This window comes from Lithobates pipiens, unplaced genomic scaffold, assembly GCF_037356315.1.
Source record: "Lithobates pipiens isolate NorthernLeopardFrog02 unplaced genomic scaffold, aLitPip1_a1.2 Scaffold_22, whole genome shotgun sequence".
In the NCBI taxonomy this organism is placed as follows: Eukaryota; Metazoa; Chordata; class Amphibia; order Anura; family Ranidae; genus Lithobates; species Lithobates pipiens.
Genome location: NW_027507784.1, coordinates 297,112,193 through 297,126,875, shown reverse-complemented (window position 1 = coordinate 297,126,875; position 14,683 = coordinate 297,112,193). Strand labels below are relative to the sequence as shown.

Genomic DNA, 14,683 nt, shown 5'->3' with positions numbered 1-14,683 from the left:
TCAGATAGCATCCTTGGTGGATATTTATCTCAGGATCCTAGAGCCACAGGGTAAATGTGCTAACAACTCAGCCACCATACTGCACTATAAGATGCTTCACATTGTGCTTTAAAGTGAAGCTATACAAACATTAGAGTGTATTGTGAGGCACTTTCTGGGAACATTGTGTAGGGGTGCCACCTACATTTCTAACGTACATATGGTGAAGGGCTACAGTGTTTGTGTCTGATATGGAGAAGTGGGAGACCATACCAGTAGAGATTCGAGCCTGAGACTGGGAGTGAGGACGCCTGGGGCAGCGCAGCACCACGCACATTGCAACACCTGCACCGTTGCCGCAGGGAGACTGGAACATCCACTTACCCTCTGCTTCACACCACTGATCACTGGAGGACTTCCGTACTCTATACTGCTCTGATTCCAAACCTGGACTGCACCTATACCAAGCAGTGGCGGTGCGTCCATAAGGGCGCATGAGTGCTGCCCCTCTCCAGCCACCTCTCTATCACCAATAGATAGATTCATGCATTGCATGAATCTAGCTATGGCCACTTATTCAGGCCCCTTTTTATTACAGCGGCAGAGTATTTTTTTTTTAAGCACCTGATTAGAGCCATGGGCTTTAATAGGCATCAAAAAAGCTAAACAGCAAGCGCCATGCTTGGCGCTCACAGTTCACCCAGCTGTGTTAGAAAAGCGAATGAATATTCACTTTCCTAACACTGAACTGGCTCTCCTATCAGGTGCTTGGGTCTGTTACCCATCACCTGATTGACTTGAATGACAGGCGCGGATGGGAGAAGACATCGAGTACATGGAGGAAACTGCTCACCGCCGTCACCTGCTGCCCCACCGAGACAGGGTAAGTGCCAGGCGGGTTGGGGGGGCACAGTGGGAGCGTTTGAGGGGAACAGTTGCTGCGTTTGATGGGCACAGTGGCAGCATTTGATGGCACAGTGGCGGCATTTGATGGTACAGTGAGGCTGCAATTGATGGGGTTTTTTTTTCAGTTTGCGCCCCCCCCCCCCCAAATTTTTGAGCACCAGCCTTCATAAAAACATGGATGAGCGAGTTTGGGGTGGAGGAACTTGACTGGCCTGCATAGAGTCCTGACCTCAACACGATAGAAAACATTTGGGATGAATTAGAGCAGAGACTGCGAGCCAGGCCTTCTTGTCTAACATCAGTGCCTGACCTCACAAATACGCTTCTGGAAGAATGTTCAAACATTCCCAAAGACACACTCCTAAACCTTGTGGACAGCCTTCCCAGAAGAGTTGAAGCTGTTATATCTACAAAGAGTGGGACAACTCAATATTGAACCCTACGGACTAAGACTGGGATGCCATTATAGTTCATGTGCGTGTAAAGGCAAGCGTCCCAATACTTTTGTTAATATAGTGTATATTAAGGGATCTTGTACATAGGCTGGCTGAGCCTGTTTAGCGTAATTCTTATCGTATTTCCTCCAAGTGTAGCAGACAGCCTGCCATTTACATGAATGGCTGTGCACGGCTGTACTCCTGAATACTATGGTAAACACAAGCATGGAGTACAGGCATATAGGATATTGAAAATGACGCTGAGGGGCTCCTGACCCAAATCAAGTATGTAAATATCGGTGTTGGTATAGCTAATATGAACATACTTGTCTGAACCCATTTCTTCCAGGTCACTGACCCACAAGAAACATGTAGACAATGAACATTGAAGAAAAACAAACTAAAATGTTCGACTTTTTCTGGGTCAGCGACTGAGAGTAACAAAGCCATTGGATTGATGTGACATTTAGGTAGGAGTCTCAAAGACGTTACCAAACATCCTACGTATTAAAGTCGTATAAAACCCAAAATCAAACATTTATTTTATTGCAGCTTACCAATTCTTAAATGTGATGACTGCATTTGTTTTCTTATTATGCTTTATTTCTTTTGTTTTTACCGGGTACATTGGCTAGTAAGAGTCCATTCACACAGGGGCAACTTTGGATCCGCTTTCAAGTCGCGCTTCATAAAAAAAATCAATGTAAGTGAATGGATCAGTGAATGGATTGCCGAGAACCAGCGTGATGGGATCGAGCTGGAAACACATTCTCGCAGGCAGGTACTGTAATTTATTTTCCTGTAAAGTCGCTTCAATATAGATGGAGATCCGACTTGGAGGCGACTTCCATTGAATAAGTCTGTTGAATAAGCTGTCCTGCAGATGCAGCAATTAGATGGTTGAGACAAACCATTTACCACTGATGGGGTGCTTACAATGATCAGTTTTTATTTGTTTATGTAAAACCTTTATCCCAAAGGGAACAAAAATATTGCTGCTGTAACTGCTTGTATACCTGCAATGTGAGCTGGAGTCTGGCTTCTATTTGTTAGTGTACCTTATGCCGCGTACACACGATCAAACAATCGGGTGGAAAAGTCCGGCAAACTCAAGTCCGCCGGACAATCCCCCCCGTGTGTAGCCTCCGGCTGACTTTTTTTACCCAAAAGTACGGCGGACTTAGAAAGTATTTTTGCACTCCAATCTTCCTGCCGGACTCGCATTTCGGCAGACAATCGAGCCGTTGGTATGCCAGTCCGCCGTACTTTTGAAATGAGCGAACTTTTCCCACACGGAGAAAAGTCCGCTCATTTTGAGCGCATCTCCAGGTAGACGGGGCCAGCGAAGGAGGCGTCGCTGGCCCCGTCACCTGGTATGGACTTAAAGGGGAACCCCAACGCCGAAAAAATCGGCGTGGGGGTCCCCCCAGGTCCACATCAGACCCTTGTCTGAGCACGCTACCCGGCCAGCCAGGAAAGGGGGGGACGAGCGAGCGCCCCCCCCCCCTCCTGAGCCGTACCAGGCAACGTGCCGTCAACATGGGGGGGGCACCTTGTCCCCATGTAGATGAGGACAAGGACCTCTTCCCGACAACCCTGGCCGTTGGTTGTCGGGGTCTGGGGGCGGGGGGCTTATCGGAATCCGGGAGCCCCCTTTAATAAGGGGGCCCCCGGATACCGGCCCCCCACCCTATGTGAATGAGTATGGGGTATAATGTACCCCTACCCATTCACCTGTAAAATAAAGTAAAAAAAACACAACACACAAGGGTTAAAATAGTTTATTGCACAGCTCTGGGCGTCTTCTGTCTTCGGGGGTCTTCTCGCCGGACTCCTCCGCTATCTTCTTCTAGCTCTTTTGCTAGCGGAGGAGCCTGGCTTTCTTCCTCGCCGCCACCCTCTTCTTCCGACTTCGGGGGTCTTGTCCCCCTCTTCGGTTCTTCTTGCCACCTCGCCTTCTTCTAGCTCTTTTACAGGCGGTGGCCCGGTCTTCTGTCGCCGCCTTCTGTTCTTCTCTTCAGATGTTGCCTCGTCGCTCTCTCTGCTCACAATGACGGGGACAAGGCGCGTGGCGACTTATATAGGGACATCACTGGATGATGTCCCCGCCTATTATGATGTCACAGTCCCAGCATCCTATGGGACTGTGACACCATAATGGGCGGGGACATCATCCAGTGATGTCCCTATATAAGTCGCCGCACGTCGCGTCCGTGCCATTGTGAGCGGAGGATGCGACGAGGCAACATCTGAAGAAAAGAACAGAAGGCGGCGACATCGGCGACAGAAGACCGGGCCACCGCCTGTAAAAGAGCTAGAAGAAGGCGCGGTGGCCGGCAAGAAGAACCGAAGAGGATGTCGTGTCCTTCTGAGCGAACGATCATGTCCGTGATGCGATGTGTCATTTAGAAACACTGCATCACTGATCACGATAAAGAGCCCATGATGTACAGTAGGCAACTGACGGGTGAGGAGAGGAGAGCCAATAAGCGGCTTTCCTCACAGCAATCAGTGATGTCTGTCAGTGCTCACTAGTGATGCCCATAAGGGCTGCTTATCAGTGCCAACTATCAGTGCTGCATATTAGTGCCTCCTCATCAGTGCCCATCAGTTCCACCTCATCAGTGCAGGCTCATTGGTGCTTGTCAGTGCTGCCTTATCAGCGCAGCCTTATCAGCGCAGCCTCATCAGCGCAGGCACATCAGTGCCCGTCAATGCAGCCTCATTAGCGCAGCCTCATCAGTGCCCATCAGTACCACCTCATCAGGGCCCGTCAGTGCAGCCTCATCAGTACTGCCTTATTAGTGCCCATCAGTGCTGCCCTAATCAGTGCCTGTCAGTTCCACCTTATCAGTGCTGCCTCAATAGTGCCTGTTAGTGCCTCAACGCAACCTCATCTGTGCCCCTCAGTGCTGCCTTGTTAGCGCAGCCTCATCAGTGCCCATCAGTGCCACCTCATTAGCGCAGCCTCATCACCACAGCTTCATCAGTGCTACCTAATCAGTGCCCCTCAATATGCATCCTCACCAGTGCAGCCTCATAAGTGCTACCTCATCAGTGCCCCTCAGTGCAGCCTCATCAGCGCACATCAGTGAAGGAGAAAAATTACCTATATACAAAAATTTTAATGGAAGCTAAGAAAACCCTTTTTTTTTTTCAACATTTATTTATTTATTTTTTGTTTATTTAGAAAAAAAAGTTCTGTCTGTCTCAAAAAATTATAAAACATTTCTTTGGGTGTGGGTTGCAGTGTTGCACGAACGCGCAATTGTTATTCAAAGTGTGACACTCCCCTCCCCCAGAATAACATTGCTGCTGTTTAAGGGTGGGTCTGTTACTCCTTCATCCAGAGTGGGGGGCACTCTAATACAGGTGGTGTGTTCAGGGCCGGTGCACCCACTTGGCGGTTTAGGCAGCCGCCTAGGGCGCACTGCCGCCTAGGGGCACAGCCAACCCTTGCCTCCCCCTTTCTTCCTCTTCTCCCACCCCCAAGCTCCCGGCATAGCCGCTTATAGAGGACCCGGAGAACAAGGAGTTCAGTGTGGCGGACGGGTGGTAGCCTTGCGCTGTGGCGTGCAGCTTCTCCCCTCTAACTCCCAGGCTTTCACAATGCTGGAGGGAGAGGGACATCTGTGTAACAAGGCAGGCAGCCAATAGCGCTCCTCTTCTGAGTGGGAGGGCGTGACTACTAAGTTGCTCCGCCTCCCACTAACTCCTTAGCCAATCATATTGTCCAGCCCGCCACATTTGACCAGAAGATGTTGGCTAGAGCAGGGCAGGATGGAGAGGACCCGACATACCTGAGCATGGTGAAGGTATGAGATAAAAGCTGTCACAATGCTGGCTGTAGACAGGTATCAGTGTTCTCCTTCTCTGGTGCTGTGTATAGGATATGCAGAGATCACACTGATCTGGATGACTTCCCCTCCTCTTCTCACACTGCTTCTTATCTGTGTTTTTATTTACACTGAACACAGGACAGGAGAATGCTGATTAGACTTCTGCAAGACCTGCAATGACTGCTGTTTCTATAGCTATATGTGTCTGAGCCCATCCATGATTTGTTTGACCTTTTATTTATCTTTGAAGGAATTACATTGGTCATACTGGGAGCGTCTCACACCTGTTAACCATTTACTGTCCTTTGCTTGAGAAATTACTGTTAGTTTTTTAGTTTTTTTGGCACATTGTTATATCTTGTAAACTCCTGTTTACGCATAGTGCAGTGATCAATGATTTTCCACACTGGTCACTGCTAGCCTAGGAAACACTTGTACCCTGTCTGCAGTCTCTGACCCTCTCCTGTACCCTGTCTGCAGTCTCTGACCCTCTCCTGTACCCTGTCTGCAGTCTCTGACCATCTCCTGTACCCTGTCTGCAGTCTCTGACCCTCTCCTGTACTATGTCTGCAGTCTCTGACCCTCTCCTGTACCCTGTCTGCAGTCGCTGACCCTCTCCTGTACCATGTCTGCAGTCGCTGACCCTCTCCTGTACCATGTCTGCAGTCTTTGACCCTCTCCTGTACCCTGTCTGCAGTCTCTGACCCTCTCTGACCCTCTCCTGTACCCTGTCTGCAGTCTCTGACCATCTCCTGTACCCTGTCTGCAGTCTCTGACCATCTCCTGTACCCTGTCTGCAGTCTCTGACCCTCTCCTGTACCATGTCTGCAGTCTCTGACCCTCTCCTGTACCATGTCTGCAGTCTCTGACCCTCTCCTGTACCATGGCTGCAGTCTCTGACCATCTCCTGTACCCTGTCTGCAGTCTCTGACCCTCTCCTGTACCCTGTCTGCAGTCTCTGACCCTCTCCTGTACCCTGTCTGCAGTCTCTGACCCTCTCCTCTACCCTGTCTGCAGTCTCTGACCCTCTCCTGTCTGCAGTCTCTGATCCTCTCCTGTACCCTGTCTGCAGTCTCTGATCCTCTCCTGTACCATGTCTGCAGTCTCTGACCATCTCCTGTACCATGTTTGCAGTCTCTGACCCTCTCCTGTACCATGTCTGCAGTCTCTGACCCTCTCCTGTACCCTGTCTGCAGTCTCTGACCCTCTCCTGTACCCTGTCTGCAGTCTCTGACCCTCTCCTGTACCCTGTCTGCAGTCTCTGACCATCTCCTGTACCCTGTCTGCAGTCTCTGACCATCTCCTGTACTATGTCTGCAGTCTCTGACCATCTCCTGTACTATGTCTGCAGTCTCTGGCCATCTCCTGTACCCTGTCTGCAGTCTCTGGCCATCTCCTGTACCCTGTCTGCAGTCTCTGGCCATCTCCTGTACCCTGTCTGCAGTCTCTGGCCATCTCCTGTACCCTGTCGGCAGTCTCTGACCCTCTCCTGTACCCTGTCGGCAGTCTCTGACCCTCTCCTGTACCCTGTCGGCAGTCTCTGACCCTCTCCTGTACCCTGTCGGCAGTCTCTGACCCTCTCCTGTACCCTGTCGACAGTCTCTGACCCTCTCCTGTAGTACGTTTTGCAGTCTGTGACCCTCTCCTGTAGTATTTCTGCAAAAAAGGGGGGCTACAGGTATGTTGGGTGGTGAGGGAAAATGGCTGTGGGTGCAGTGGGTGGTAAAGCAAGGGAGGCTGCAGGCACAGTAGATGATGAGGAAAGGGGTCCCAGATGCAGTGGGTGGTGATGAAAGACATGCCTAGGCACAAGTGATGGTTAAGGCGGGCCTGTAAAGAAAATTTTAATGTATAATACAGGGCAAGGGGCTTCATAATCCAGAGCCCACCAAAATCTTCAGCACCAGGCCCATGATGCTCTTAATCCAGGCTGAACGGTCGCACTTGCAATTGGCCCTGGTGTTCACAGTGAAATAATTAAAAAGTGCACCGACAGATTGTCAAACAATACACACTGGGATCTGTGATCAAAGAGCGTGTTGTACTATTATTTAATGACACTTCACAAAGCCATGCAGTGTATGTTTTTTTTTGTTTCTTTTTGGGGGGGGGGGGGGGGGCAAGTAACTGGTCTTGCCTAGGGTGCAAAATAGTCTAGCACCGGCCCTGGGTGTGTTACTGGCCAGATCACCAAGTGGAAATAGAGTAGGAAAAGGCCTAAAAAGAGTAGTGATGCAACCACCACATTTAAGAATTGGTAAGCTGCAATATATTAAATTTTTTGGTTCAATACCACTTTAAGACCCATACCCCCGATCAGAAAATCGTATGAAAAATACCGCTTTTGAAGCGATCGTACAATAATCTGATCGTTAGTATGCAGCTTTTGGGAGCCGATCACGACAGTTCATCCGATATTATCCAATCTGACAAGCACGAAATCGTATGATTTTCGTTTATTCACTACAGTTGGCTTTGGAAAATAAATACAAACACACTTCAACACATTACATCATGTCTGAATTTTTATTCTGTGTAGGAGAATTTTCATAAGTTTAGTAAACCAGTAAAGTACGATCATTCGCCCGATAATCTCATCATGTGCACCGGGCACAGCAAAAATACATTTCCTGGTGCCCCCATGGCAGCATACCTGTGATAGCTCCGCCCCGGAGTCCTCCCCTCAGGATAGTTAATAGCCTATAAAAATGACCAACCTACCCCCCCTAGCATTCTCCTTTTTTTTCCTCATACCTAACGGATAGTGTTTGGACGTATCTTACCTCTGCCGCGAGCAGTTTCTGTCTGGGTTCAATCCTCTCCCAGATGCAGTCCCCATTTCTTGGGTTGCTAACCAGCGCTTATAAGAGGGGAGCCCCTTCTGAGGGTCTTTTGGGGCAGCAGCCACTTCCTACATGGGATATTGGTTCTGCTTGAAGGCAAATCTGTCAGTCGGTGGGGCAGGTAGGGGCTCACTTCTGAGCTTTCCCTTTTTCATTGTGCTGTTTATTATCTTTCTGCCTTTTCACGAGCAGTGTTATTTGCAGCAAGCGCTGGGCGCGCAGCGCTGTACTCTGACTATAGTTATGCTGGTAGGGACGGCGCGGCCGTTCTGCGCATGCGCGGGCATCTGACGCTGCCGGCGCCATCTTGGAGAAGGGAAAACAGGCAATGTTGCCCTTCAGTAGGGGGGCAGAGCAGAGGAAGGGGATGGGAGATTCCTTCCTCTACTTAGGGGCTGCAGGGTCAGTAGGAGGCAGGTGTAGCCAGCTGTATTTGCTGCCTCCTGAGTGCTCTGTGTGGACTGGAACCTGATTCCTTAGTAAGTAAAAAGAAAGAAGTAAACAAATGTGGCTGTAGTGCGGTTTGACTATAGGTTTTTGCTTGTGCATGATTCTTTTCTCTGTACTTGTTTTTGTTCTCTATTAGATGTTTATTTAAAGGTTTACATATGTAGAGGAGATAATTTATGGGGTTGTAAGGATGACAGAGATGGATTTGTGTTGGAACTATTTTTCTTTCTTCTCAAGCATTTTTCATGAAGGAAAGTTGTGGATGAAATTACAGGATGAATTTGTAATTGTTTAGGCAGGGCTGTATAGTTGGGGATATCTGATTGTATGTGTGTATATATAAATGTGTGTGTGTGTGTATATGTATGTATGTATGTATGTATATGTATGTATATATATATATATATATATATATATATATATATATATATATATATATATATATATATATATATATATATATATATACATACATACATACACAATGTATAGGTGGGAAGGGGGGTGTATATTCACGGGGTCTCATAGGAGTCTATTGTGTTTTCTTTAGTATTCTGTGCAGTCACTTTCGCCCTTGCCTGCCCTGCAATTATGAGCCAGCCGCCGCTAGACCAAGACCCTCGCTTTCTTAGGTAAGGGTACGTGCCAAAAGATTTTTTATTTTTATTTTTTTGTCGAACTAAAAGAGAGCCTTGCGCTGTTACTTTTCGTTTCAGCCCTTTACACCAGAGTGCGTCTAACCAGACATCTGGTCATCGCAACGGACGCACACGTCCAAGCTCAGCGTACAGCCGCTCATCTACCTCTCATCATTCTTTGCCAAGAACTAGTTCCAAAAGGCATCGTTCAGCTAGCCCTCACAGACGGGGAAAGAGAGAATGTAGAGCGTGTGGCGCACCCCCAATGTCTGATAAACTGATCTGTAAAGACTGTTTTCAAGCCTACGCGGAACGCGAAAAGGCGGAGGTGGAACAAGTTACAGAATTGATTAAAAGAGTAGTAAAAGACTCATTAGCGAAGCTAATTCATACGACTCCCACCCTGCAAGACACGTTTAAGGGTCAAACATCAGAAATATCTAATCAGGGTCAATCATCCACAGACCAGGCAGGCACTTCTGCAACCCCGCCTCCCTTATCAGCTGGGGACAAACCTGATTTGGAGGATTCCTCAAATGATGCAGACCCTTCGGGCTTTAATTTCTCGTTAGTGCAGCCCTTTGTCTTAGCAGTAAAACAAGCCATCGGTTGGGAAGAAGTGGAAGAACCTCCCAAAAAGGCAAAAACCTTCTTTCCATTTCTGAAAAAGAGATTGAATTTTTTTTTTTTTCCCTTTCTAGAGGAATTAAAAGATTTAATAGAGGGGGAATGGAAGAGGACAGATAAACGTGTCTCTCTAAATAGACTCCAGAAATTGTACCTGCTGGCCAAAACGGCCTTCCTGGATACGCCGCCAGTAGTAGACGCAGTAGTGGTGCGTTTGGTCAAGAACATCACCCTGCCTATGGAGGATTCAGCCTCCTTTAACCACTTGGGATCCGCGCTATTGCAAAATGACGGCAATAGCGCGGACCCACATTTCCGGGACTACGTCTATTGACGTAGTCCCGGTTACGAGCGGCCTGCGTGCCCCCTGAGGGGCGCGCGCGGCGCGCTCTGTGATCGGCGAGTCCGTGAGACTCGCCTGATCACCGATCAGTGTAAGGGGTCGATCCCGACCCCTTATCACGTGATCAGCTGTCAGCCAATGACAGCTGATCATGTGATAAAACGGAGCCGGTAATCGGCTAGTATTCCTCCTCGCGCTGACAGCGCGAGGAGAAAAAAAAAAAGCCGATCGCCGGCGGCCGTGTTCGGGACATCAGTCCCGATCACGGCCAGCAATTTAAACGGACACCTGCCCCCTGCCAGTGCCCACCTGCCACCCGCAGTGCCATCCTGAAATAAAGTAAGTGCCCCCCTGTCAGTGCCACCCAGCAGTGCCCATAGTGCCCACAGTGCCACCCAGCAGTGCCCACAGTGCCACCCAGCAGTGCCCACAGTGCCACCCAGCAGTGCCACCCACAGTGCCACCCAAAATCTGCCTCAAAGGTGCTGCACCCCAGTGCCGCCCATCAGTGCCCAGCAGTGCCGCCCATCAGTGCCCAGCAGTGCCGCCCATCAGTGCCCAGCAGTGCCACCTATCAGAGCCACCTATCAGTGCCACCTATCAGTGCCCATCAGTCCCATCTATCTGTGGTACCTATCAGTGCCCATCCGTGCCACCCATCCGTGCCACTTATCCGTGCCACCCATCCGTGCCATCTTATCTGTGCCCATCTTTGCCCATCAGTGCCGCCTTATCTGTGCCCATCGGTGCCGCCTTATCTGTGCCTATTAGTGCCGCCTTAACTATGTCTATCAGTGCCCACCAGTGCAGCCCATCAGTGCCCACCAATGCAGCCCATCAGTGCCCACCAATGCAGCCCATCAGTGCCCACCAATGCAGCCCATCAGTGCCCACCAATGCAGCCTATCAGTGCCGCCTAATCAGCGCACTTCAATGAAGGAGAAAAATGACCCGTTTGCAAAATTTTATAACAAACTATTAAAACATGATTTTTTTTTTTTTTGCATCTTTTTTTGTTTGTTTAGCAAAAAATAAAACTCCGAGCTGTAACTAAATACCACCAAAAGAAAGCTCTATTTGTGGGAAAAAAATGATAAAAATTTCATTTGGGTACAGTGTTGTATGACCGCGTAATTGTCACTCAAAGTGCATCAGCGCTGAAAGCTGAAAATTGGTCTGGGACTGAGGGGGGTTTAAGTGCCCAGTAAGCAAGTGGTTAAGGATCCTCTGGACAGGCATATAGGCTTTTTTCAAATCTATCAGCTGGCAGGAGGAGCCTGTAGACCGGTGGTAGCTTTAGCCTCGGTGTCTAATGCCATTAAAGTTTGGACAGAAAATATTGAAGTTGTCATCTGAGAAGAGGTCCCCAAGGACGATATTATAAAGGCGTTAGAGCTCAAGCTGTCAGCAGATTTTATTGGAGTAGCCGCAATTGACTCCGTGAGATATGCGGCTAGGGCAATGTTACACACAATCATGGCTAAGCGCGCGCTATGGCCGAAGCCATGGGCTGCCGACGCAGCTTCAAAACAGAACCGTGCAAAATCCTGTTTGATGGGAAGGCGCTCTTTGGAGAAAGATTGGAGAAGGCAATATCTAGAGTGACAGGAGGGAAGTCTGGGCTACTTCCCCAGGATAGAAGAGTGAGGCGGTCACGTGTGGTGTCAACAAAATTCCAAGCTTCTAGGAATAGAAGTTTCTCTAACTTTAGACAAAATAAAGACCCCAAAAAGAATTGGAGGAGTATTCAGGCCACGTTTTTAAAAGCGAATAAACAGAGAGGTCTCTCCAACACTCAGGAGGGGACGAAGTCCTTTTGACAAGAGGCCACTCCAGCAAGTAGGGGCCAGGTTGAAGAGGCTTGCGGAAGTATGGTCCAGTCGATGCGAGGATCCGTGGGTAGTTTCTACAATCCGTTATGGCCATTTTTGGACCTTTCAAAAAGGGGCCCCGCAAGATTTGTTCCTTCTAACGAGAAGTCCAACGTCACCGCAGAAAGTGGAAGCTTTACAAAGATATCTACATCTTCTTGTAGCTCAACAGGCAGTTTTACCGGTCCCTCCCTCCGAAAGGTTCACGGGATTCTATTCTCCTCTCTTCCTCGTCCCCAAGAAGAGTGGAGGATGGAGACCAGTGGTGGATCTAAAGAGGTTAAATCGTTTCATACAGCTCGACTCGTTCAAGATGGAATCCTTGCAGACGATCACGCAAATGATACAACCAGGTGATTGGATGGTATCGGTAGACTTGCAAGATGCTTATTTCTATGTTCCCGTGTTGCCAGCATTCCAAAGATTTTTGAGAGTGGCAATAGGATCAGCACATCTCCAGTTTCAATGGCTGCCATTTGGCCTATGTACATCACAAAGAATATTCTCAAAAGTTCTAGTTTCAATCCTGGCTTCTCTCAGGGAAAAAGGCCTTCGAGTCTTTCACTTTCTGGACGACATTTTACTGCTAGCGTCCAATCAAGCCCAGTTATGGGTCCACAAGGGGATTCTGCTGAGGACTCTGAAAGAGTTTGGATGGTTAGTAAATGCAGAGAAGAGCCACCTGACCCCAACACAGGTGATGATTTACTTAGGTGATCTATTCGACACCAAGGCTGGTACAGTGCGCCTCCCTCCTCAGAAGGGTGAAGACGATTGCCCAGAAGATGATCCACGTCAGGTCGCTCTCCCACCTGTCAGCCTCAAATTGCCTGAGTTTAATCGGGACTATGGCAGCTTGCATTCCGATGTTACCTTGGGCTCATTGGCATCTGAGGATTTTTCAATGGGGCTTTTTGACGCAGTGGAGGAAGAAGTCCCTATGTCAGAGAATAGCAATTTCTGCTTCCATGAGGAGGGGTCTCCTCTGGTGGTCGAAGGAAGACCTAATTTCAAAACCTCGGCTCCTGCAATGCCCTTCCTGGACCATTGTTACCACCGACGCGAGTTTGAAAGGGTGGGGAGCTCACTGCGATCACCTGGCAGTACAAGGGAGATGGGACGTCCCCGTGACAAGGGGTAGTCTCCAACGTCTTAGAGCTAAGAGCAGTGTATTTAGCTTTAAGTCTAAAAGAACATCTACGACAGAGACAAGTGCTGGTACGGATGGACAACAGAGCAGCGGTATCATATATACAGAGGCAGGGGGGACGCACAACATCACTTTACTAAGGGAAGTGGAGCCCATCATGTTATGGGCGGAAAGAAATTTAGTGGATTTTAAAGGCAGTTTACCTTCCGGGACGTATGAATCAGCAGGCGGATCGCCTATCGCGTTGTTTTCCAGACAGCAACGAATGGGCAATGCACCCATCAGTGTTCAGTTAGATCATGAATCTCCAGAAGCCACCAGAAATAGATCTCTTTGCCTCACCAGTGAATGCGAAGCTACCGAGATTTCTATCCCGCCTGCCTCATCCCCGAGCAGAAGCAGTGGATGCCCTCTCGAGTCCATGGCTTTGCGAGACTGCATATGCATTTCCCCCCCAGACCCTTGATCGCAAAATTCTTAATCAGATTAGCAATGGAGCCAATCAGAGTGATAGCTATTCTGCCTTACTGGCCGAAAAGGCCATGGTTCCCTTGGGCTGTGAGCCTCAGCATATGCCCACCGTTTAAGATCCCTGTATTCCCACAGCTTCTCTCACAGGGGAAATTGTTGCATCCAGCTCCTCACAAATTGAACCTACATGTCCTGGATATTGAGTGGCAGAAGTTGCAATCATTGGGATTCTCAGCGGGAGTGATCTCGACTCTCCTGAAAGCTAGGAAACCTTCCACAAACTTTTTTATCTATTCTAAGATATGGAATAAATTCAAAGCGTTTGCAATAAGCAAACAAGGGGATCCCTCCAGTCCTTCTACCTCAATAGTTTTGCAGTTTCTGCAGAATGGTTTAGACCTGGGACTCAGTTTAAGTTCATTAAAAGTTCAAGTAGCAGCAATTTCAGCAAGTACCCACTTAAAATGGGCAGAAGATACTCTCATCATGCAATTTCTCAAAGCAGTCAAGAAGATCCGCCCTCCAGTAAAACGAGCTTTCCCGGCCTGGGACCTACCTTTTGTGCTAGACTGTCTAATAGCGCAGCCTTTTAGTCCATTGGAGGCCGCTTCACTATGGAACCTAATGCTCAAAACTGTTTTTCTAGTTGCTATAACGTCGGGGAAGAGCGCTTCAAAATTGCAGGCATTAGGAGCAGAGAAAGAACACATAGTCGGATAGGGTGGAATTGCGGACAGTTCAAGGATTTGTCCCAAAAGTGTCATCCCTATCCACTCTCTCTCTGAGGCTTGGGCACTCCCTTCATTCACGGATCCTTTATCTGGTTCGTTGCAAGAGTTGGATGTTTCTAAAGTTCTAGCACGTTATTTGCAGGCCACAAGTCCTTTCAGAGCATCGGATAGATTATTTGTACTACCATGGGAAAAAAATAAAGGGAAAGGAGCCACATCGAGGACGATAGCTTCATGGATTTGTAGGTTAATCCAAAGTATGTATAGGGCTAGAGGGTTGGAGCCTCCGGCGGTGAAAGCCCATTCAACGAGAGCAGTTTCTTCTTCGTGGGCGGCAAGAGCAAGTGTATCGTTGGAAACGATCTGTAAAGCGGCCACATGGGCGTCGCCAAATACGT

At 48.6% G+C, this 14,683-nt stretch overlaps 1 protein-coding gene across 1 annotated transcript in view; it reads left to right on the top strand.

Annotated features, from left to right (window-relative positions):
* LOC143925732 (lysosomal dipeptide transporter MFSD1-like) overlaps positions 1-14,683 on the top strand; it is a 75,127-nt gene that overhangs the window by 19,545 nt on the left and 40,899 nt on the right. Inside the window, exon 5 of the mRNA XM_077450184.1 lies at positions 12,474-12,727. Coding sequence (XP_077306310.1) covers positions 12,474-12,727 — 254 coding nt within the window. The remainder of the gene's footprint in view (positions 1-12,473; positions 12,728-14,683) is intronic.